The sequence below is a fragment of the Coenobita brevimanus genome, chromosome 101, assembly GCF_032717465.1.
Source record: "Coenobita brevimanus isolate Jiangsu-jjx chromosome 101, ASM3271746v2, whole genome shotgun sequence".
NCBI lineage: Eukaryota > Metazoa > Arthropoda > Malacostraca > Decapoda > Coenobitidae > Coenobita > Coenobita brevimanus.
Window position 1 is genome coordinate 12,140,261 of NC_137054.1, and position 26,672 is coordinate 12,166,932.

Consider the following 26,672-nt stretch of genomic DNA (forward strand, 5'->3'; position numbering starts at 1 on the left):
TCAGTCGGTCAAGAGACCCACGTTGCCAAGGTCTGGCACGTGGGGCACCGCCTGCCGCAGGTCGTCCACGGTGCAGCAGTAGGTGAAGCCGTGCGCCAGGTCGTTGATGTCGAAGTCGATCCAGGTGAGTTGGTCGCAGAGGTCTGAGCAGAGGGGGGCGGGGGGCGAGGTGATGTGGGGGTTGTTGACTCCTACGATGGCGGCGGCGCGACCAGTGCTCTCCTCGTGTACCACCTGACGGAGAGGCAGAGGAATGAAACACACTCGTATACTTAACCAGAAAGTACCAGTGCACATTCCACACGAACAGTCTGACACCACAGACGATGGGTACTGCATAATGCCCGTTGGTCCTACGCCACTTTAGTAGCCCTGCTTACAAGATAACGCACCATATGACTTGAGAGGGGATATTGTCTACCTCATTCATAGAGAGAATTATTACTATTATTATTATCGTGCACATAAAAATAGATTAATATTATTAGGACATCACGAGCCGTACTGACTATTTAGGACTCCTACTGCGAGATATTTTTCTGATCGTGTGGACATTACACACATGTCACCCTATAACCAAACTTGGACGTCGTGGTGCAGTGGTCAATTGCAGATCCAGTTCAGCCATGATGGGACGGAGACCATGGATTAAGGGCACTCACAAGCTCCCCTCTACCCTTCCCACGAGGTACATTGAACTGATTAATGAACGAAGATGGCCCAGCATTAGAAAAAGAACTGACGCGAAAACTATACCTGCTGACAAATTTATAATCAGTTAAGAATATCTAAGCTTTTTTTTATTTCATAGATTTTGCTTCCCACCACCATATACTAGTGGGAATGATGATGATAATGTTGATGATGACATGTAAGTTGCTCTCACTATATCTACTTTTGTTGCATCCTCAGCCACTGAGAACAAAGATAGCCTACTTGTCGTTTTCCTCTCCCCTCCTGCTGACTTACTGAGACTGAAGCATTGTGTGGGCATCATTGAGACGGCAGTGAGTGGAATGGTTGTAGAAGTCTCTATAATGGTCGTATAGGTCAAGGATGATACTGCCTTGTGAAAATATCTCTATTGTCTGCTGAACTGTCTGTCTGTCTATTCGTTTGTCTGCCTGTAGAGAGATAGATAAATAAATAGACAGACAGTGAGACAGAGAATGGATTGACCTATAAGCAAGACAAGTAGAAAGTGAAATAGAAAATGGAAAGACAGATTAAGAGCACAAATAAAATAAGTAAAAAAGAAAATGGATAGACGGGTAAACAAAATAAACAGAAAGTGAAAAAGAACATGGACAGACAGGTAAACAAGACAAATAGACAGGTAGATAGTGAGCTGAGACGATTAAATTTGTACGTAGTAAAGCGGGCAGTTGCAAAGATAACTAGACAGACACCTGGACACCGGCCCTACATGTGACTGCAGGAGCAAATACGAGTCATGCCTTCATCCAGTCCCCCCAAAATGTCCACTGGGTTGACACTGATAGATAGATAGAGACAGATAGATAGATAAACAAAAAGATAGATAGATTGATAGTTAGATAGATAGATGGGAAAAGACGGTAGATAGACAGCTAGACAGAAAGACAGATATACAGAAAGTGATATGTCTACAAAGAAACAGAAACTTAAATGGACGGGGCAGATAGATAAAGACCTTCAACGTGATTTCAGGGCCTTATCCACCGTCACTGTTGTATAGAAAAACACATACATGGGTAGAGAGATACACGTTAAAATGATGAATAGATACATTGATAGATACATGCAATGGATGGACAAGATCGACTTTCCACGTGATCTCCGGGGCAAGAACAAGCCATGCTCTGTACCAGCTTGAGAAAGATGTCCGTGGAGTTGTTAGTAACAGATAAGTGGCCAGACAGACAGACATTTAAATTGACAGACAGCTAGAGAGGCAGAAATGGATCTTCCACGTGATTTCAGGAGCAGGCCTAGACAGACGTCGACAGGGATTCCACTGAAGTCAGCCACCCACAGTAGATGGACAGACAGACGGACAGACAGGGACAGAGACAGTTAAAATATATATATATATATATATATATATATATATATATATATATATATATATATATATATATATATATATATATATATATATATATATATATATATATATATCTCCCTACGTGTGTGGGGTTGGTGGAGGATTAGTGCCCCTCCCTGTAAAACAATTAACTCTAAGCCCTTGGCCACCTCGTTTGGGATACAGGGCGTCTGGCAATGAATGAATTTATATATATATATATATATATATATATATATATATATATATATATATATATATATATATATATATATATATATATACTGTAGGCATTCAGGTATACAGACACTTAAACAGACGTAGACAGGTCCATAGACACTTAAACAGACATAGACAGGTAGAAAGACACTTAGACAAACAGGTACACAGACACTTAAACAGGACACACACAAACCTTCCACGTGACATCAGGGGCAGGCACGACTTCCTTTCCCTCGGCCAGGCCCAGGTAGATGTCCACAGGGTTGCTGTTGATGTCATCGAGGCTCAGCACACGATACCCACCAGAATACACCCGTAGGTCCCGCCCGTGAGCCTCGGCCAGGTCACGGGTCGCGTATTCCAGGTACTGAAAGAGAGTGTGTTGGTGTATTACAGGTACTGAAGGATGTGTGTGTGTGTGTGTGTGTGTGTGTGTGTGTGTGGAGGTGTATTCCAGGTACTGAAAGAGGTGTAGGTGTAGTCCATGTATCAAAAGTGGGTGTGTGTGTAGGTGTATTCCAGGTACTGAAAGAGGGTGTGTAGGCGTATTCCAAGTGTTGAAAGTGTAGTGTAGGTGTATTTCAGGTATCAAATTAGTGTCTAGGTGTATTCCAGGTACTGAAAGGGTGTGTGTGTAGGTGTATTCCAGGTATTCAAAGAGAGTGTGTAGGTGTACTCCAGGTATACTGATGGGCGGTGTGTAGGTGTTTTCCAGATTTCCAGGTATGAAAAAGAATGGGGTAGGTGTATTGCGGATGCTCAACCTCTTCAATCCGTTGACGTATTTTCTGCTGTTCTTACTATCCCATGAAAACTGTGCTTAGCATGGGAAAGTTTTTCTTTTCTTTTCTCATTTTATTTTAACTGTAAGGGATAGATGCAGCCTTCATTAAGCACATCATCAATACAGACTCTTCCTTAGATTATTAAAACAGCCTGGAGAACGGATGAGATATATTAAAAAACACGTTATCAGATTGGAGGCGTTAATGGGTGGTTTGGGTGGAGTTTATGATCGTAATTTTAACCCTACGTTCTATTGGCGTGTTATGATGCGATACAACCAGACGCTTTTATTCAGCTCAGGGACAGTCTTCTAGTCAGGAATAATCAACACATATTTTAACCCATGACTGCTACGACTTGTTCCAGCTGAGCAAAATCGTCCTGTGGTAGCATAGACAAAATGCCTAAACGAATCCATAGCAGCGACTGGGTTATAGGTGAGAAGGGCGAAGGTATAGGCAGACCCCTATCTTTACATAATCTGTGAAACACCTGATGAGAATAAGGCGTGCTTAATTTGTCTTCAACTGAATGTGCGGTACAACGTGGCATGTTGGATAACTACACCTAATGCTCACAACTGTTTCACCGATGATAGGCAGAAGTTTTGGGCGTATATAACTTTGTCCTCTAAGTCTATAATGAATTTGACTTACTGATCTCCCTTACCACCCACACACACTCGTTTACAATGAGGTGAATTAGCAGATCTTTGACTGAACGACTCTCCTTCCATTTGTAGGCAAAGTATGCGATACAGCAGGAGATATGACTAGAATTCAGTATCCTCAAAATATTCGGTATTCTAAAAAAAAAAAAAAAAAAAAAATCGAGAGGAATCATCTATCATATTTTGTTGTTGTCTCTGGTGGTCGTCTTTGGGTGTTCTGTTCAAGTTCTGCATGGCTTTATAATTCCATGACATTAATAGCCTGTTTTTTTTTTTTTTTTTTAATGTGTCCGACTCTGGGCATAGGCTTCACAGCCTGCTATCAAGGCCCAGCAGTCCTCCTACACACCATACACCTCTACATGTCACCACTTCGGCGCTAACACCCACCGTCCATATTGAATACATGCTAGGGCTGTCTCATACAGGACTGGTGTATTGGTATTAGCGGGGGTATTTTTACGACATGTCGGCGGGTCTTCTGGTAGATCAGTAAGCCTGATTTAATGAAATTCAAATCCTTAAACTGTTCCCTGCCCCAGCCGGGATTCGAACCTGGGTTCGTTAGGACTGCAGGCCACCTCTCTACCGATTGGTGCCGGTAACTTACTGAAGAAAAGCAAATACGAATTTCGGTTCTTTAGGGCAACGGTAATTCTTATCAACAAGTTGGCAGGTGGTAACATCGTCCAAAATACCTGTACTATAGGAACACCTAAGTCAAGAGATAATTATTGTAATTTTTTGATACTATACAATATATCTATGTTTTTTTTTCTCAGGTATGTTGGTTCGTATATCTGCAGATCGAAACGAGAATTTTCTACTTCCGCTGCTGTATTTCATAATGACTTGTTTCATGGTGTGGCCTCCCACCTTCACTTTTCAGATGAAATGCCCTTGGATCTGAAGTCATTGGGCGTAATGTGGGGTTTTCACCATTTATATATTAAAAAAAATCAAAATTCACCTCTCATCCCGTTATAATTGGCAGTAATAGAAAAAAATAATCTAATTGCACTTCACTGTGAACCCGCATCCAATTACTGTAGTTGAGGTCGCGCCCGTGTCGTTTTATACGTGAATATGCAGTTTTAAGACGGCAATTATCTTGGGTTCAGCCTTCATCGTGTGACGCCCTTCCTGCCCCGCCGCCACCCTGTTGTCTCTGTTGAAGGCCTGTCACTGAGGGAAGGCGCTGACGTAGGGTAGGGAAAGATGACGGTAACGGGGAAAGATAACGGTAATAGGAGAAGATGGCGATAGCAGGGAAAGATAACGGTAACAGGGAAAGATAACAGTAAGAGGGAAAGATGATAACGGAAAGATGACGGTAACAGGAAAAGATAACGTAATAGGGAAAGATAACTAACATGGGAAGATAACGGTAACAATGAAAGAAACGATAATAGGGACAAGATAAACGGTAAGAGGGAAGGATGGCGGTGGCAGCCGGTGACAGTAAAATGGTAATAGGTAAAACGGTCCCACAGTTCTTACCCTCATGCTAGGCGTAGGGTCCCGGGGCTAGGCTATCGCAGTGCAGTATATTTAAGGGTAGATGATCAGACTACTCCCCTTAGTGGCAGCCTGTGATCGAAAACTCTCCAGTCACCTCATGAGCAAACCTACGCACGGCCGTCATTCCGACCGGGGCGTCCTAACCCACTAGACCACCAGGCGCAGGTCCCATAACACCCTTTGTGGACTAATAAGGGCTAATCTTTCTTTGGTCTGGATTGGATAGACGGGAAAAGAGGTCTGGATGATAATGATGGTGATGATTGATGATGATGAGTGGGAAAAGAGGTCTGGATGATGATGATAATGATGAGTGAGAAAGAGGCGTGGATGGTGATGAAGATGATGATGATGATGATTGGGAAACGAGGTTTGGATGATGATGACGATGATGAATGGGAAAAGAGGTCTGGATGATGATGAGTAGAAAAATGGGTCTGGATGATGGTGATGATGATGATGATTATGAAGATGATGATGATGATGATGATTACTAAACTGCTGGTGGCAGTTCATAAAACATCTCCAACTATCTCTTGGGGATTCGAACCTGGCCGGGAAATATGACAAGTAGCCTAGCGCAGCTATACGCATTTCACTTAGACTTAACATAAACATGACGTATCTCATCTTGAATCCTGTACTGTAGCAAGAGATTAACGCGGGAATATGATGCTAGTCATGAAGATGTGCTATGGGAAGGATGCAGCGCCGCAAGTTCTCTGTCTGTCTGTCTGTCTCTGTCTCTCTCTCTCTCTCTCGCTGCCACAAAGCTACGTGAAATTAACTGCAAAAGAACGAAAAATCAAGGCCAAGGACAACAGTGCCCTCGACCACATGACCACGAGGCATGTATGGGTAAGGACAGGGACAGATAGCACCAGAGATAAAGATAACACCAGAGATAAAGCTTTATGAGTTCCTTTTAATATACAATAATACAATACTTCCTGATGGGTTGAGAATTAGCTACATGTCAATTACTTTAACTTGGCAAAACTGGACCACGCCCTCTGCTTGAATTCTGGTCCGTGATTGGGCCAACCTTGAAGGGTGATTAGGGCTGAAGTGTATAGCGTTTATTTTGTCGACTCTTATATTTTCTTCAATGACATTTTCAGTAACTCATTATTTTTGTACCCTGGGGTTATTGGATTATTTAAGATGGCGATGTGAAGGTGACAGTGCCGAGAGAGAGAGAGAGAGAGAGAGAGAGAGAGAGAGAGAGAGAGAGAGAGAGAGAGAGAGAGAGAGAGAGAGAGAGAGAGAGAGAGAGAGAGAATTAAATATACCACAATGCCTCTTAATGGCAATAAAGAAGAGCCGTATCATTACCGTTCCCATTAATTAAACAATAACCAGTCAATTGCACTGGGGTCAGGTCATATCGCCAGGGTCGGAAAATGTTCTGTTGATGTAATTCAGTTTGTAATTGCGACAGAGAAATTCGCAGTTTATTTTTGCTAATAACATCAATCTGATTGTACGGGAAGAACGAAAGACATGGGAATATTCTGCACTCTTCTATCCTTATGTACCCTGGAAACTTTAAATTGCGACATAGAATAAGTAGTAAGTGTGTCTGTGAATCAGCGTAAAGAATCTCATGCCAGGAAGGATGCAAATATTCTGCACCCTCCCTCCCTTACTCCCTTTGTATATCTAGAAACTCACGCCATACCTTCCAGTTGCCGTTGTTGAAGGCCTGCCACTGCGGCAGGGCGTTGATGTAGTAGTAGGTGGCGTCCTGCTCGGCCACTGTCACGAAGTCTGCGTCGGGGGACATGTGACCCTTGGCGAAGTACAGCTGGTGGTCGGGGTCAATGATGGTGTGAGCCAGATCCTGAGAGGGGGGAGATCAACATAACGTTTTAGCACATGGTATATCGCCGGCGTCGATATCGGAAAGTGTGATAAGTTGATATGTTGGTGGCTTATGACGCAATGAGGGTACGTTGACTAACAGCTTGAAACAAATATCCCATATGAAGACACGTGTTTTTCAAGTTTTGTTTCCACAGGCTTCCTCAAAAATGCCTCCTCGTGCTATTCAAAAAAGTCCCTGGGAGTCAAAAGGCATAAATGTGGATACCTCCTGTGCAATAGGCATTTCTGCTCCACTACCACTTCCCACACTGTTTCAAGTGCCTTTCTGAGCCTTATCTAATATGCTATAGGAATAGCCGTGTCTGTGTGTGTGTGTGTGTGTGTGTGTGTTTTAGGCAGCCAAAACTTCACATTCAAATTGCACCAACTTTGGCACATAAATCGCAAAAAATTCGCGATGTGAAAAAACTTGGTCTCATCGCGATTGAAAAACATTTACTATATTTAATGAGCGATCATATTTTGACCAAAAAACGCCTCTCCAGGCGCCCGGCATAGGATCTCCGTAGAATATTTTGCCCATAGGTACAACTAAAATAAACTACACCAGCGCGAGAGCCCTCCGCAGGAGCAAGTGCGAAGGGCCCGAAGGGCCCACGAGCACTTGTATCTTACTAGACTTACTGAGTCAGATTATATGAAGTATAGATTAGAAGCATATTTGCTGTCAAATATATACAGTAATTCCCTAATAACTACTGTCGTGAACTGCCGAAGCAAACAAGTCCCATTTCGTGGTGGCGTCGCTGAAGGGGATGTACAAAAAATATAAATTAATTCTATTAGTGTGATGACATTTTCACTTTCACTTTATTCCTGTTACCATCAGACGATTGTAAATGCTTTAATGAAGCTCTTTCATACTGAAGGGGGTAAGTAAAGTCGCACTTTTATTTCAATTATATAACCTTTGCAGCATGATGTCTCCTGTCTTTTTGCTTTTCTTTACCATCCGGCAATTTAATTTAGTATAAGGGACACTGGTCAAAGTATGTCAAAATATTCCCATTGGCTGGTTTGGCCTTGAGGTACCAATCAGTGAAATCAGCACCTGTGAGCGGTGGAATGCAGGGAAACGGACGTAAATCAGAGAGGCGGCCACATCGATACAAGAGGCGCTGACGTGGCAGTTTCTTTTACTTCGCTTCACCTCGTATTACTGGGGACTGATTATTTGTTCTTATTTTTTCTTCATTTAAGCGCTGTCTGTTCAATGTCATGCTTCATTTTTTATGCTCTTGCTTTATTGTCACACTCCACAGTACATTAAACGCAGTAGTAAAATGACTGGCAAGAACCAGATCAATTCTCCCACTCCCCCCAAAAAAAGATCTGGCAGTTACAGAGAAGAAAATAAGAAAAGGAAAAATGAAGGGATAAGTGAAGGAAGAGGGCAAAGAAAGGAGAGAAAGATCTTAGTATGTGTCAGCGGAGGGGATAAATTACTCGAAACGTTATAACCTTCTGTTAACTAGGAGTTTCTCTCAGGAAAACGAAATAATCCTGTGTTAACTTTTATAAGAGATCGAATTATTACTTTAGACACTTATTAATCTTATACCGTCTATAGATCTTTCATTCTAACTTGGTCCGGCTTTTCGTCCTTGACTCATTGCCAGAATAAGACAGTACTACCGCCCTACCTTCTTTCCATGACACTTCTTCGTAACTAACATAATTTCCAGTGCCTACATATTCTTACAACTCAGTATTCAAGATGGAGAGATGGCAATTTTAGGCCAAGTTAGAGTAAAAAGTGTTTGGTAGATTCACTAAAGCAAAATTCGTCTCTTTGTCAGTCTGAATGTAACAGCGAGGCGCATCCACGGTAGGAAAGGTTTGAACATAACAGCTTCACCTTCCATACGCACGAGTGAACAAGAGGAGAATTAGAATGGTAAAAACAGTTAAATATTTATCCTAGCCAGTGAACGCAACCTTAAACATCGCTCTTTTTTTTTTTTTTTTTTACCCTAAGCGGAACTATTAACCCTCAGTCTGAATAATAAAGACGATAATGTTACTACTAATGCCTCATCTAACTACAACAACAACAACAATAACACCATCACCATCACCACCACAACCACCACCACCTCCACCAAGAACAACAACAACAACAATAATAGTAATAATGATAATAATAATAATAATAATAATAATAATAATAATAATAATAATAATAATAATAATGATAATAATTAATAATAATAATAATAACAATACATTGAAATGGTTCCATAGCAACAAAAGAATTACATTCCTTTTCAACTTTATGTCTCCCAAGAATTTCCCTCGCGAGCTCAGATTCATGTATTAGTCTAAACAACGCCCTTTCATCAAGGAAAAAGACCAAACATTACAGACACCCTCCACACACGAGTGAATGCAAGGAGAATCACAACAATAAAAACATTTCAAACATTACAGACACCCTCCACACACGAGTGAATGCAAGGAGAATCACAACAATAAAAACATTTCAGTATTTACCCTCTCCAGTGAGTGGCGCTTCGAAAACATACATTCTTAAGTCCACAAACATACATTCATCACGCACGAACACCACTTCAGAAAACAGAATACGATGTTAAATATATGCTGGGAGATGATCCTGAAAGCGTCATTCTTATTTTCTTCTTGTTTTCCATCTGGCTATTGAGAGACCTGTTCATTTGGCTTGGGAAAGAATGTTTTAAGTGCCAGATGAATGGAGCATGGGTAAGGAGTATTATTTCATGATGTATTTTGTTCTCTCTCTCTCTCTCTCTTGCCCGGTACGAGGGTTTAAGATCGTCATGTTACAAGTCATGGGCGCGTATTCTCGTGGGTGTAGGAGGCTGTCTAAAAACTTTTCCTAAACAATTCATTTTCTGTACTTCTTTATTCTCTCGTATGCTGCCTGTATCTTTTGACTACCGACTTAGTTTGCATTAATAACAAACAAGGGACGTGGCGAGATTTCCTAAGGCATGAAGAGTACGGAGTATAAGAGAGGATATAGAGGTGAAATAAGCAAAATAAATCGCTAAGGAAGATGTGTTACAGCCTTAATCTCTTCCGGTCACTCAGCTCACCTTCCCCCTCCACCAACTCTCAGTTAATCTTCAGTGTTCCTCATGCCAATTACTTTTTTTTTTTTTTAGTATGTTTTCTCACGATTTTTTTCTTTTCATACAAGAGCGGAGCGTCTCAAGGTTAGGCTGAGTGGATCGCGGCTTTTGTTTCGCACCTCTCGCGGTCACCACACCTTCGTCACGGGGCGGGGCGGGACGGAAGGGGAGGGGGAAGGCAAGAGAAGGCAAGGAAGGTGAGAGAAGGAGGGAAGGTGAGAGGGAGACGGAAGGTGAGGCGAAGGGAAGGAAAGGGGAAAAGGAGAGAAGGAGAGAGTGGGTGGGGATTAGATGGAAGGCAAGAAGCGTGGGAAGAGAGGAAGATAGGAGGGAGGTGGATGACTATGAGAGGAGGAAAGAAAAGCGGAGGGAAGTAGACATGAGGAGGAAAAGGAAAGGGGAGGGTATGGAAGGTGGGGAAGAACAGAAGGGGAAGGGAAGGGAAGGAGAGTTGGGGAAGAGAGGGAGCGGGAGGTAGAGGTGGAGGGGAGGAGACATTGAGAGAGGAAGGGGAGATGGAAGACATAAGAGAGGTAAGAGAAGGGAAAGGGGAAGAGAAAGATAGAGAGAGAAAAGGAAGAAAAGCTACGGCGTGGGGACAGCAAAATAATAATAATAATAATAATAATAATAATAATAATAAAATCCATCCATCCATTCATCCATCTATCTATCCATCCATCTATACATAACAGGGTAAGGGAAAGACGGTAAGGATGAAGGTATGTGTGGATACTGGGTGGGGTGGAGAGAAAGAGAGAAAAAAAGGTTTAATTGAAGATTAGGAAAACTAAGGAGGAGAGGAGGGGAAAGGTAAGAGGGTAAGGAGAGAGGAGTGACAGGAGCATGGCGGAGGGTGGAGGAAGGGACGGAGAAAAGGTAGCATAAAACTGAATCGGGAAGAAATAATGGGAGGAAAGAAGGAGGAAACGCTGGTTGATGAGGGAGGGAGGAGCGATTTGGAGGCATGGAGGAGAAACTCGACTGGAAGAAGAAAGGATGGAGAGAAGAAGGAATAGGAGACAGATAAAAAAAACAGAAGAAAAGATAAAGAGGAAAGAATGGGCTGGGAAGAGGATATGAGGTGGGGAGTGTGAGGAATACAAAGGAATACAAAGAAGCTAAATAATAACTGACCTATTAGCTGTATAACATCATAGAGTATGTTATGACTATGATACCTGTTTTGTGAGTCTAGGGAAAGAAAGACAAAGCAAGAAACCTTCCCTATAGCCAGCCAGGATAACACACACACACACACACACACACACACACACACACACACACACACACACACGTATTAGTGACGTTAGTCAGCAGTGTAATTGAGGCTCATTTCGGAAGAGAGATGGACGCTTTGGAAGAAGGAAAGAGTTGGCCTGTAAGAAAGAGTGAAAGGGAAGTGTAGGCAGCAGAGCGAAACAGCCTTCATTATTATAGCGGTGTCTCATCCAGTCAGCCCCACGCTTATCTGTTTTCTCCTCTCAGCTTCCTGCTCTAACATCGCCTTCAACTGGTAGAAATGAATTACAAAGAAGAAACAACTGAAAAAATAGAATGGGAAAAAAATTGGCAGAGACAGATTATAGAGCTCGGTGAAGCAAGCTTAAAAAAAAAGCAAATGATAGAAGTAAAATAAAAATAAAGATACAGTAATAGCATCTGGACTACACAAATTGATAAAAAAAAAAAAAAAGAGCTAAAATGAACAACTGGCAGAGTCAGGCTGGAATAAAGCTGTCAGAAAAATTGCAGAATAAAAAAAACTGACATCAGCAGACTAGGAAGAAAAAACAAAATGCTGACACCCTCCTTGGCCCGTCCACTCACACGGTCTCCCAGCAGGCCCTCCATCATGGCCAGCTGAGAGAGAGAGAGAGAGAGAGAGAGAGAGAGAGAGAGACCGAAACCAGCTAAAGAGCAAGTGGCAGAAGCGGAGAAAAAAAAGGAAAAAAAAACTGGCAGAGCAGGTAAAAAGAATGACATATACAGAATTAAAAGATTGGCAAGAACTGAGCCGGAAAAAAAAAATAATGGGCAGAAGCAGTGTAAATGAAGCAACTGACAGAAGCAAATTAAGAAAAAGATAAAGGTGACAGAACGTTAAACAAAAAAAAAGAAAAAAAAAGAAAATCATCCCCGTCCTCTTTCTTTGCTCACCTAGTCCCCAAGCAAAAAGAAGAAAAATATAAAACAATTGGTCGGAGCACACACACACACACACACACACACTTCTCCCCCTGACACTCACACTATCCCCAAGCAAGTCCTCCATCAACGCCAGCTGGGAGTTCTGGCTGTAGACGGTGCTCATGGACACGCTGAAGAACCCGGTGGAGGTCTTGAAGGAGGGCCGGGACGTCTCGATGTCCTTAGCGGCGATGTTGGCGCCATGGAGGGTGTGCACGGTGTACAGGGTCGTCTCCGCTGTGGGCTCGAAGCACACTCCGATCTGGGAGAAGAAAAAAATAAAAACAAAGCAGAAGCAGGATATGATTGATACCTTTTGACCTCTAGGAAGTCATTAAAGAAGAAGAAGAAGAAGAAGAAGAAAGGGGATGAGGCTTTAAAAAATATCTATTGACTGCACAACTATCATTAGAAGAAGAAGAAGAAAAAAAAAAAAGAATGATGAAGACGAAGGCCTTGATCAATGCCAATTCACTGAGCAATGGTCATTAAGACAGAAAATAAAATTTTGCTAAACCACAACGTTCACCAAGCACACGACTGCGAAAGTTGAGGTTTACAGCCAGGTCCCTAACTGTACTAATACAGTATGTCCAGGAGTCTGTTCCGTCCTAAAACTAAAATTCAGTGGATAATCGAGAATCATGAGTTATTAGTGAGTGGATAAGGTTAGTGTGTAAAGGGATATCTCATGCATGGGTCAGAGGCACTGTCGACTCTGGACTATAAATAAATAAACAGATAAGTAAATAAATAATATGTAAAACCGATGTTAGCAAGTTTCTATTGGTGTGTGGATAAAGTATGTACATTGATGCAAAGTTGTGGTCCGTAGCTATACATTTACGAAGAATATAGTTGTTGTTGAATATTCTTCTTATTATAACATTAATAGGAGTAAGAGGAAAGTTAGGACGCACTGCACCAACGTGCCTAACAGGCTACGACGCAGGTAATAAACGGATAACGAGTTGCATTCTCTTGACATAAGGGACCTCGTAACACCTTTTCCTTAGTGGATTGTTCCGCATATTCCAGCTTGGCGTTTTCATGTATGCTTCTTATATCGTTTTAATATCGATATACTTTGCATCAGTAACATGCAAGGGGATACTGAGGTGTACTGTGCATAATATACCTCTCAGGAAAAAGTGTACCGAAATACTGGCCTAAATCTGCGTATGCGTGATTCCCTGCTGTAGTCGGTTTGCTTTCACCTAACGGAACTGGGCCACTTGGTATGAAGTAGGAACGAGTCTCCTTGGTTATTAGTCAAATCAACTTTTCAGTCTGACTCCACCTGGCCATGAACTGAGCTGAAAGGGGTGTGAGATCTTCGTCAGGTTAGAGCAAACACGCTGTACAGACCAGAGCAGGAAATCGCCTTAAGTATCTGTGGATGATGTAAAGGCTTGTCATGGTACCAGTAAATGGCAAACAGTTGACGGATATGCTTAAGAAACTATGTAAAACTGCTATTCGGTGTATTTGGTGACTTGCATGTAACAGACCACCAGACTCGTATCGTGGAGGGAAACTTAAAGCGAATTTCTGCTCTCGCCTCTCCCTGCTCTGCTTATGTCGTACAGAGAAACTTGAAGCGAATTTCTGCTCTCGTCTGTCTCTGCTTACCAGTTCATAGTAGAAGGTAGCGTCGTAGACCTCGAAGCCGATGCTGTGAAATTCCCCAATATTGTTATCCCCACAGGTGCCTAGAGAGCGGTGGATGGTCTCCTCCACACTGTCGCTGCAGCCTAAGGACATCAGCTCGAAGTCCTTGATAAACAGAACAGGATAAACAGAACGACAATAAAACGGAAGGCGACACAGAAACTGCTTCAGGATTTTAATTTCTGCTACATGGTAATTGAAAGATATAAAACTGTATAACACCAGTGAATTAATGAAGTGACAGAATGAGTCTAACAGTAAGATTTTCACAGTGCTTCGGTTCCCATTCTTTGATACACAGAAAAGGATGGAGTAGACTGTGACAGATTCATAGTTACAAGTGGATAAAATGATGAGAGGGACACTGGAAAGAATCAGTCGAATGCTAATTAACTGGGGAGGTGATGAATTGATTTTTATAGTTTTTTATAGCTCCTGCTCGTGGTTGCACACACAAATATAAAGGAGATTTAGTGATAATCGAAGGCTACAAAACGACTTGGTATTGCGACACTCCAGGATTGTTTTGTTTTTATTGTGCTTTAATAGTTATTCTGTACCCTCCTTAGGTTATTGGAGCTTTATTTTATACCTCTGTTATCCATCAGTGTTTTGTCCTGTTTGTACAAGTAGAATGTCTTTCCCTCTTCTTAGATGGGTTGTCAGATATACTGCGAAGCTCTGTTATAAAATATTGATGATAACGTCACGGAACATAATTTTTCTTCCATAGATGTTCCCTTTTGTACCGATTTTGTACTTTCCCTCTCCTCAGCCCTTTCATAGTCACGACAACTTTAACTCTTTGCTAACGTTAGATTATTTTAGTCAACTGAGAGTGAGTTACAGAAGCCTGAGAGTGTTAAGCCTCACCGTTCCGTCCACTTCAAGGATGCGACCCCCGACACACGTAGCCTCCACCGCTGTCAGACCCAGGTTAACCAGTTCTGTCCCCGAGCACGCCACCGTCAGCCTGCTGTCGGCAGGCACCCTGCAGGAGGCACATACCGATAGCTCCTACACATTGACGTTGCGGAGAATTTCCCATCTTGTTTTGTCAGACAGTCCACAAAACATCGATTGTTCAGACTATCTGCTTGGTTGGAATTATCACAACAGTCTAGGTGTTTTCTAGATGGAAAGATGATATTGCCTACTCATGTCCTACACAACGTCTCATGTAATAATGGGTTTACTGTTTAACTTGGAATTTTGGTCACATCAAGAGCATACTATGACTCTTGCCAGACAATCTTACTTGGTCTGGGAAGTCTTCGTTCTATAATTGGTCATTCATGGATTGCCTCTAGTTAACGCCTCTTGACTAGTGACAGTCGATATTATTCATCATTGCCTCATGCTCAGTGAAGGTCAGTAAACTGACTCCATTGTATGTTCTTAATACTTTGGCAAACTCTGTGTGAACTTACTCATTACAAGATACACGTTTGCCAATACAGGGTCAGAATTGGTCCGTTGGACTACATTTTGCAAGCCATACCTTTCCTCTTCATTTTTTCCAACATACACAGGCAGTGCCGTACACCCACAACTCTCACTTTCACTGACAAGTGAGTGGCAAAAACAAGAGAAAGGAGGGAAGGGATGAGAAAGGGGGAGGGAGGGAAGGAAGAAGCGAGGTTCAAGCTGGGGCGAAACTGTTGTATCTTCCCAGTAGCTATTATGTCCATGTGCGGCTATAATTCCTCCCTCCAAACAACCCGTGGGACTGTATTGTGAGGGCACAGTACCCGACAACCCTCGTGCAGTCGGCAGGCATTAACCTAAGGTATCTTCCTCTCGGCGAACTTTTTTTTTCTTTTTCACTATTTACCTGACAATCCTCTGGTCTCCCTCCATGACTGGCCTGACGAGCTCGAAGGAGGAGTCGAGGAGTAGGGGAGGGTTCTCAGGGAAGTCAGTATCCTTGTTCCATTCGCAGTCCTGACCTTTGTGGGGCGCCAAGGGTCAAACAAAAGCTCATTAGAGGTCAGGTGGGTGGGTGAGATAAGGTCATTAAAAGTCAGGTTGGTGGGTGACTGTAGGTGCTAAAGATAGGTCATTAGAGTTCAGGTGGATGGATGAGTGACGGTGATAAAAGGTAGGTTATTAGAGGTCAGGTAGATGGATGAGTGAAGTGACAATGGTAGGTCATTAGAGGTTAGGTGGATGGATGAATGAAGGTAATAAAAATATGAGTCAATAGAGGTCAGGTGGGTGGGTATAGGTGATAAAGGTAGGTCGTTACAGGTCAGGTGGGTGGGTGAAGGTGATAAAGGTAGGTCGTTTTAGGTCAAGTGGAGTGAGTGAGTTAGTGAAGCCGATAAAAGCAGATCAGCATAGGTCACTAGGATGGCAACTTTTACTTTATTTCCACTGATTCTTTCAACTGAGGGGAAATTCCTTCTAGGAAGAGGGTTAAGGAGTCATCGGACTGAAGTGGTTAAAACATAATGGCACTGAATGCAAAAGGACCAAAATACAAAGCAAAATTAAAAACAAGACTTCATAATACTGACTAGATAAATTTTTGGCACAAACTTTCCTAAATAATTAATACACACGCACACACACACACACACACACACACACACACACACACACACACACACACACACACACACACACACACAAAATCTATCACAAATCTAACACATTCTCTCCTAGCACATCTTTCTCGCTGTGTTGTGCTGTAACGAGCGTAGGGTTGCACTAGTCGCCTTTGAGGACCTCTTTTGTAGCAAGAAAGTTAACCCTTCGAATTCGGTGACTTATCCTGTAATTTATTTCTACTGAATTTCCGGGGATTTTATTCAGCGGAGGGGGAGGTTTTTGAAACTGGAGGGATTAGGTACTGATGTCATGAACCCCTTCGATACGAGAGACCATTCGAAAGCTAATTTGTTTAAAGAGAGAGAGAGAGAGAGAGAGAGAGAGAGAGAGAGAGAGAGAGAGAGAGAGAGAGAGAGAGAGAGAGAGAGAGAGAGAGAGAGAGAGAGAGAGAGAGTCCAAGAAGTAAGGGAATGAGCTTACCAAACGCTGACGAGACCAGTAGGATGGTTAAAACTCCTACACTCCTAATTACTCGACGTCCTTCCATTCTGGCTAAGTCTCTCACACCTTCCCTCGACCTCATAGCAGCGCCACCAGCATCTGTCACATTCCCCTTGGTCTTTATATATGATGTACTCTTATCTTTACCACCTGCTCTACTTCTACCCGCTCCCTTTACGGAGGACTCATCAATCATCATCATCATCATCATCATCATTATCATCATTATCATCGTCTTTAATATTATCATCATCATCATCATCATCTCGATCTTTATCCTTCATCCTCAACTCTGTCTGTCAATATATTCGTCCTTCATTTTAATCCCCATCTGCATATCAGTCTTCATATTCATCCTTTTCATCATCGTCTTACTGATCATCAACATTAATAATAATAATAATAATAATAATAATATAATAATAATAAAGAAAAAAATAACATGTTGCATCTTTATCTCTTTTCTGTCGTTACTTCAATGGTCATTGCTCCTCTGGACTCTCTGTTTGCATCCCTCCACCAGTACGACGGGCGCTTAGCACCCGTCTAGTAGCAAACTCTCATCCCATTTCTGTCCAGCTCTCTAATACAAGAGTTAACCGTTACTCCTAGTCCTTTATTTATGCAACAGGTCAGCTCTGGAACTGTCTCCCTTTGTCTGTATTTCCTGCTTCCTATTATCTCCAGTCTTTCAAACGCAGTGTGTCCAGGCATCTCGAAATGATCGGATCTTTTGTATTGTTTTTTTTTTTCTTGGAAGGAACAGTTTGCGTACTCCTTTCCTTTAGTTCCTTCTTCCTTGCATAAAAATAACAACAACAACAACAACAATAACAACAACAACAATAATGATAGTAATAATAATAATAATAATAATAATAATAATAATAATAACAATACAATAAAACAGCCACTAGGATCACCATTTGCAAGATACAGATTGAAACTTGAGGCGAGAATACCATAATTTATAACATTTACGGGCCTTTGATGGCTTTATGAGCTCATCAAGCCTCAAATCGCCCCTCAGGGATTCAAGCCCGTGCACAGCATTATTTTTCACATTGATTGGTGCTTTTGACCATTAGACCACCTAGATTTCGTAGACCAGAAAGTCGAGAAACTAAAAGCTGGGGTCAAAATTCGATGTACCTTAAATGCATGCAAATGAAGGTAGATGAACTGATATGTGAAGGTATAGCCCATTATATTGGATACTCTACTAACCCCTTCAGTCCGGTAACGTATTTGTGTTTATTCTTGCTACTTTCGGGCAATTCTATCCAACATAAGAAGGGCCTCCACGTAACAGAGGGACCAATGAATTCTGTAACCAGCTCCTTCATTTCGAAAAGTCTTTCATGCTTAAGTCTGAAAGCAGCAAGTATGAAACGCGTCATAGTGGTAAAGGCATAACTACTGTACTTCTCCTTCTTTAATGCTTTTTTTTTTTTCTTCTTCTTCTGAGTACTGCTTTTTTTTTTTTTTTTTTTTTCCCTTGCCGCATCCCATTGTGTGACCCTATCTGTTTCACTCACTCACTCACTTATTCACTAGTAGCTGTACCGTTTTGGAGGACGAAATTTGTCAAGTTGGAACCGTAAAATTTTATAAGGCTCACACTTTCCGGGTGTGTGTTGAGGGATGGGGTTATTGATGATTTATCTTATGTTTGGATGGGGCGTGTCTGGGGTGTGTGTGGTGTGTATCTGGTGTGTATCTGAAGGGTGTATCCAAAGACATATCCAAAGGATATGTTGGATAGGTGAATATGGTTGGAATGGGTGTGGTTATCAAAGAGGTTAGTGTGAAAATGAACTATGACGGTAAATGATGACTATGACGATGATGATGGTAGTGGTAGTGGTGGTGGTGGTGAGGGTGATGATGGTAATTATGATAATGTTGATATGCAGTAAAAGAATCAGCCAATGGAAAGCTTTGCTGAGAAAATATACACATACCAGTACTCCTAATACCGTTATAGCTGACCAAAGCAGCATGAATTACAATACTGTGTGTAGCCTCGAGAACAAGGTCGTTAGATGAATTTTGATTTCACGTAGCCAAGTATCTGAAGGGGAAATTTTTTACCCAAATATGGAAACTGTGTTGTTTGAGGAGGCACAGTAGTTTCGGCCCGAAGTGGAACCAGGTCGGATTGAAGCTTTTGTATATTCTAAATAAGCATAGTTTCGTAGACAAACTTCTTCTAAGGTCGTTAGATACTAGCACATCTTTTCTATCCTTAATGACCTAGAGCAGCTTGTACAGCACCCTACCCGTATCCCTGACCGCCTTGGAGAGAGCTCCAACATACTTGACCTCTTCCTCACAACTAATCCTTCTGCTTACTCTGTTAATCTTTTCTCTCCGTTGGGTTCCTCCGATCACAACCTTATTACCTTAACCTGTCCTATCACTCCGGTACGGCCTGTGGACCCTCCAGAGAAACGTCGTCTGTGGCATTTTGGAGCTGCGGACTGGGAGGCCCTCAGGCAGTACTTCTTTGATTTTCCCTGGAATGATTATTGCTTCCATGGCCGTGAGCCATCTGAGTGTGCCTTGCGCATTACGGAGGTTATTCTCTCGGGCATGGAAGCATACATTCCTTTCTCATATCCTTTGACTAACGCAAGAAAGCCTTGGTTTAATCACGCTTGTTCTAATGCTGTCCGCAACAAGGAGAAGGCCTACAAAAGGTACCGGAGCCAACCCACCCCTGAATCACATCATCTTTATGTTTCTGCCCGGAATCGTGCTAAGTCTGTTCTTCGCTCTACTAAAAATAATTTCATCCATACTAAATGCTCTCAACTCTCCAACTCGAATTCTTCCCGCTCCTTCTGGCACCTTGCCAAAAATCTTTCTAACAACTTTACCTCATCATCCTTCCCTCCTCTTTTCTACTCTGATGGTTCTGTAGCTATTTCTTCTACTGATAAAGCAGATCTCTTCGCACAGACTTTCTCCTCCAATTCCACCTTAGACGATTCTGGTGCTGTTCCTCCATCACTTCCCCCCTCTGACTTCCTCATGGCTGACATTAAAATTTCTTCAGTTGATGTATTTTCTGCCATCACTGGCCTCAGTACTAACAAGGCATATGGGCCTGATGGGGTCCCTCCTGTTGTTCTCAAGAACTGTGCTTCTGTGCTTACACCCTGCCTAGGCAAACTATTTCGCCTTTGTCTGTCAACTTGTACCTTTCCTTCTTGCTGGAAGTTTGCTCTCATTCAGCCAGTCCCAAAGAAGGGTGACCACTCCCAACCCTCCAACTATCGTCCAATTGCTTTAACGTCCTGTATTTCAAAAGTTTTCGAGTCAATTCTTAATAGAAAAATTTTAAGGCATCTTTCTTATCACAACCTTCTTTCCGATCGTCAGTATGGGTTCCGTCAGGGACGCTCCACTGGCGATCTTCTCACCTACCTTTCAGACTCCTGGTCATCCTCCTTTCGGGACTTTGGCGAAAGCTTTGCCATTGCACTTGACATCTCAAAGGCTTTCGATCGAGTCTGGCATAAATCTTTAATTTCCAAACTGCCCTCCTACGGTTTCTATCCTTCTATCTGTGCCTTCATCGCTAGCTTCCTTTCTGGTCGTTCTATAGCCGCTGTTGTAGACGGCCATCGTTCTTCTCCTAGATCTATCAACAGTGGTGTTCCTCAGGGCTCTGTCCTATCACCAACTCTCTTCCTTTTATTCATCAATGATCTTCTAAGCTGTACATCTAACCCTATCCACTCATACGCTGATGACTCCACCCTTCACCTTTCCATTCGGTTCCCCAACGCCCATCTCAACAGTTACTTCAAGAAACAAGGGATGAGGCTATGGCACACCTAATGTCTGACTTGGCTCATATCTCTGACTGGGGTAAAAATAATATGGTTGTCTTTAATGCATCTAAGACTCAGTTCTTACACCTATCAACCCGTCAAAATCTTCCACAGGTATACCCACTAATGTTTAATAATATTCAGCTTAATCCTGCATCATCCTTGAACATGCTTGGGGTTTCATTTACTCGGGACTTATCTTGGAAAGATCATATTACATCTCTTGTAAAATCTGCTTCCAAGAGATTGGGTGTGCTAAGCCGACTCCGCTCTTTCTTTACCCCTGCACAATTGTTGACTCTATACAGGGGGTTTTATCCGCCCCTGTGCGGAGTACAACTCTCATGTGTGGGGAGGCTCCCCACATACAGCTCTTCTCAATAGGGTGGAGTCAAAGGCTTTTCGTCTCATTAACTCTCCTCCTCTTACCGACTCCCTTCAACCTCTGTCTCTTCGCCGCACTGTTGCATCTTTATCTCTTTTCTATCGCTACTTTAATGGTCACTGCTCCTCTGAACTGTCTGCTTGCATTCCTCCACCTCTACGACGGGCACGTAGCACCCGTCTAGCAGCAAACTCTCATCCCTTTTCTGTCCAACTCTCTAATGCAAGAGTTAACCGTTACTCCCAGTCTTTCATATATGCAACAGGTCAGCTCTGGAACTGTCTCCCTCTGTCTGTATTTCCTGCTGCCTATGATCTCTAGTCTTTCAAACGTAGTGTGTCCAGGCATCTCAAAATGATCGGATCTTGAATTTGGCTCTCTATTGTATTTTGTTTTTCTCTTGGAGGGAACTGTTACTGCGGGCTCATGGCCTTTGGTTCCTTCTTCCTAGCATAGAAAAAAAAAAAAAAAAAAAAAAAAAAACAGTGTTAGATGTGGTGCTGGAGTGGGACACCTTCAACAGGTGGCACCGATATACCCCGATGGTGGAGCTATCCGGTTATACAAACGTCCCACAGTTCCCAACCTATTCCATACCAGGAGGATGGTGGACTGCAAAAGAAGGGTTGTTTTGGACTGAAGTCCACTGGGTTCACGTTCAGATGACACTAAGGTTGCAACTGTTAGCCTACTACTACAACTGCGTCAGGCGTGGGAATATGATGCATGATTTCCGTAAAATAAATACGAAAATGTACAGTAGGTGAAAAGTATATGCGAGCGTCATGCTGTTAAAAGTTCTAGTACATCTCAAACTCCCTCATGGTTGGAAAACTAGTATATTGTGTTTCAGCTGACGCTAGACGAGCTTATTCACAGAACATGGAAATATGCGTCATTGCATAGACGAAGGCTGTCAGAGAACACATCATATGGACAAATTATGTATATATTTTGAAGCTGTAATTATTGTGAAGATTTGACAGCTTCTGTTCGATATTGTGTGTATATAATTCTTTCATTTCAGTATTTCACGGCACTTTGTCGTTAAGACACATCACATTATCTTATGCTCATCTATACCCTTAACATCCTCAGACTCCTATGGCCCACTTTCAGCTACATGAAATCGACTAATTCTAGCTGGAATACATTGTTGCATTATTATTTTCAGTCTACAAATTGACTATGGAATGCTACAGTTGCTACACAGAGAAAAAAGAATTCACAATGGACAAACTAAGCTTCTCCGTGTATTATTCATATTCACTTCGGATACCCAAGACTGACGACATCGCCTTGGCAGACAGGAGGCAAAGGTGCATTCATAACTTCCTCAGATTATGGGCCTCGTATCACTGAGGTTGGAACTGGACATCCTGTGACGCAAAATGTTTGGTCAGAGTACAATGTATGATAAGAACACCCTGTTTCATTGGGCCACGTTCTCAGCGGAAGATATATCGCAGGTGACAGTAAAGGCCCTGACACACCTGCCACTGAACATGTGATCGCCAAGAGGAAACAATTCTCAGAGGTCCATACAACGTTCAGACTCGAATACTACGGCAGCTCTAACCCGGTGCTTCGTTTCATCTCGTCGATCACATGTTTCGAGCAAGTGTGGCTGCACCCCAAGAAACAGAAAGTCCAGAACGTGGTCCACTAAAACGGGATGTTGTTGTTACAGCCTTTACTGCCACCTAAACACTCTGATATTTTGGGTAAAACTATGTCCGATTTCGACCTCAATATAGCGAGACGTACGATATACACTGACTTTCCATATTACTTGAATTCCTTAATGGGTCATGAGTACTAGTTCTGAATTATCAGTAGCCGCAGAGTGAGGGTAAGATAGGTAATATTAACCAAGTAATTAAGGAGAGAATCATTTTGTTATCTACAGGTGGCTGTACCCACGAGATAAGCCTCCCCGACTCGCTCTCTCTCTCCCTTCTCCATCTTACCTTCACGTGTTTGGGAAACTGTTGTTATGCCTCGTTTTTGTCCCTAATGTGGACTGTGCTATTAGGCTGAGTATAATATCAAGCTACAGTGTTTATGAAGCACTGTAGTTTATTTATATCTATACCTGTGTCCATTTATCTACCTATCTGTCTATCTATCTATCTACACACACACTTTTCCATCCACAGTGCACGTATTCTCGTGGTCCTAGGAGGATCCTTTACACCTGTGTGAGTTTTACGCCAGGTACCCCTTTTTTGGATAAGGGCTAAGGCGTTGCCCCTGGGTAGGGGACTTTGGTTTGGAGCGTGTAGCATTTTATGACCGGATGCCCTTCCTGATGTCTACCAATGACCCTTGGGTGGATTCGATCCTCCTGTGTCTTGGAGATAAATTTTTGCCTGTCTCACAATAACATTCTCCAATGTGCTTTTTGTGTATATCTTTAAATTCGACGTAACTGGCATTCACGAGTAAAATTTTGTGCCGTCTTAACCCCTATGGTCCAGTGACGTCATTATTTTATTCTGGCTATTCCAAGGCGATTTTTGCACAGCTTAGAGTTAACTTTTGAATTTGATGGGTTATCAAAAGAGCCCTCATGAATTCTTCTCTGCAAGGAGACCCATCTCAAGTAAAGGAATTAAAAGGACATATTCTCAGCAAGTGGGCCCATCTAAACTAAGAGGAAGTAAAATAACAGTATACTATATAATAAATATATAATAAAGAAAAACGTCTCGAAGCATAAAAATAAAAACTGATAAAAAGTCACCGTATTGAAGAGGTTAACCATCTCACCTCGATAGCGTACTTTTGAATTTTGCTTCTGCTACCGACTGATGATTCTCTTCAGGTTTTGGAGAGACTTTTCGAATTGGAGGGGTCGGAGAGAATAAGAGCCATCATTAACGTCCTCTCTAATGAGATGCTGTTCTAAACTGAGTAAGATCGTTAGGTAGCAGCACAAATAAACTTAAGAAAAATAACGTCATCGACTGAAGGGGTTTACCAAAATAAACTTAAGAAAAATAACGTCATCGGACTGAAGGGGTTTACCAAGGTGAATACAGACCGGGGTGTGATAAAAACGATATCCCAGCAAATCTGTGAAGGTCGCAATAAAGCAGTTTCGAAATTAAACTATTCTTGTGTTGTTGTTAATACTGGCGATGCTGATGCAGGGCCGGCAATCAAAGGTAATATTTCACCTCTGCTACTTCTCATTTTCCTCTGTACCTAATATTCCTGAGCTGAGGGAAGACTCGTATAATTCTCTTTGACATGATGCGTCAGAGAGGGCAATGACGGTCATGCTTTTAGTGCGAAGTAGACGCAGTGGGATAGTAGGTGAACTTTTATCCTTGACGAAACAGTAAAAAATTATTGTTTCTACTAGGTTTAGTGAAACTATATCAAACTGCTGTCACTTCAGTTGAATAGGTGTTTTTCATTATTCTAAGCAATTAAGCAATTTGGCTGATGTACAGTATATACTATTTCAACGAAAAGTGACAGATCAAAACATAAAATGTACCGTATGACTATTGGAACATTACAGGCACATTTCTACAAAACACTTCATCCGGTTTCAGTATTTAAAACATCAAAGTAATAATACTTTCTTTTTACTGACTGTACATCAAAAGTGTGCTTTATCGGTTTTCAGGAACATCAGTTCATTTTCTTGCAAATATTTAACCCTATGTGAAGTGATATTGCCTAGAATTTATAGACATTAATATTTAAAGGAAAAACAATCTGTCTAGAATACATCTATATCTATCTATATCTCTGTCTATCTATCTGTCTATCTATCTGTCTATATAGATATATAGATATACAGATATATAGATACGTAGATAGATAGATAGATAGATAGACAGATATTTATTAATCATGTAGGGTAGAGAAAAATACACTCTGACTACTAAGTTCCAGTCTGAACGGTCAAAACAATTAGATGGGAAGGATAATACCGTCCACCATGTCGGTACGTATGCAGTGTTTTCGTGACTTGTGAGCAACGTTCACAGTATTTTGTATGGCAAGACTGTAACAGCTGGTGTTTTCAGTGACCTGTGTCTCCCACCCTAAGACCCAGTCATCAGCAACGGTGGGAACTACCACCATGAGTACTTTAGCTTACACATGATCCTATCCAGCATCGTAGGCAAAATAATTTGACACTGTATACATCATACTTTTTTTTTTGCTTCGTAAAATAATATTCTGCTCTTAAAAATACACATGGTCCAAGTTGTAGTAACAAATCTGAAAAAGACCGTCTGAATTTGTCCAGGCTTGATGGGGACGATGATGCTGATAATACAGCACTTTATCATAAAATCAGCTGCTGGTTTCTCTGCTGGGAAGGTTTATCAATAGCCCCTTGATTACTGGAATAAACGGTCACTGCCATGCTTTTTTAACAGTTCCAGTTGCGTAAGCTATATCTGATTATCTTTTCTTTAATTAGATGCTGCAAACTATATTCTGTTTAATTTCTTTTTTATTTCCTAATGCATGACTGACCATGATCGATGTTACAAATGAGCTTCAGCAGTTTGGCATACGGCAACAACAGTTACTGCTACTACTACTACTACTACTACTACTACTACTACTACTACTACTACTACTACTACTACTACTACCACCAGTACTACTACTACTAGAACTACTACTACTACTACTACTTTTTTTTTTTTTTCCAAAATCACCTCCATCCATTGGTGAGTTATATTGTGAATATCAAAACCAACCTTCCTGATACAGTTCACCATTTGGAGTTGTAATGTGAAGGTTAACACTAACCCTCACATTACAATCCGTTGGCCCCAAGCACGCCAACGGCTGTGGTTACCAACCATCTACAGTACTATTACTATTATTATTTTATTTTATTTTTTATTGATATTACAGTGTAAATAAAGACATTAAACTATTGGAGTCGCTGGTCTATGCGACTCTCGACCACTGTAGCTTCGTAATCCATACCCGCCAGAGAGACAGGCCTGAGGGCTGATGATCTTGTGTCTCTGAGACATAGCAGAGCAGACCTCACGACATCTCATCCAGGCCATAACAGAACTCTGCGGTTGACGTTTCTTCTCAGAAAGAACCTCTGCCAGTCTCGAATAGAATCTCACTGCCTCTGGACCCATCCCACCTGATGTCGTGAACACAAGGGGAGTGAATCGACCGCGGTCCACATGTTGGATCCTTTCTTGATAATTTCTATTTTTTTCTTGATCATTCCTCTTGTGTGCAGCTTCGAGAGACAGTTCACGAT

General features: G+C 41.9%; 1 protein-coding gene across 1 annotated transcript; it reads right to left on the reverse strand.

Annotated features, from left to right (window-relative positions):
• On the reverse strand, positions 1–24,692 carry LOC145414927 (salivary endonuclease-like). Its single transcript, XM_080284341.1, has 8 exons — positions 24,617–24,692; positions 15,960–16,074; positions 14,999–15,116; positions 14,087–14,230; positions 12,516–12,716; positions 6,946–7,107; positions 2,481–2,654; positions 1–234 (listed from the first exon to the last, which is right to left on the reverse strand). The coding sequence occupies exons 1-8, from the start codon at positions 24,690–24,692 to the stop codon at positions 1–3; spliced, it is 1,224 nt and encodes a 407-aa protein (XP_080140467.1).
• Positions 24,693–26,672: the final 1,980 nt, after the last annotated feature.

Bases quoted from the DNA above. Each gene is read 5' to 3' on its own strand.
- LOC145414927 (XM_080284341.1), bottom strand. From the start codon at position 24,692: ATGACCGTCATTGCCCTCTCTGACGCATCATGTCAAAGAGAATTATAC. The intron at 12,717-14,086 runs GTAAGCAGAGAC...TTCTTCTCCCAG, and splicing joins CTACCTTCTACTATGAACTG to ATCGGAGTGTGCTTCGAGCC. The intron at 7,108-12,515 runs GTGAGTGTCAGG...CCCCCCTCTCAG, and splicing joins AGGACTTGCTTGGGGATAGT to GATCTGGCTCACACCATCAT.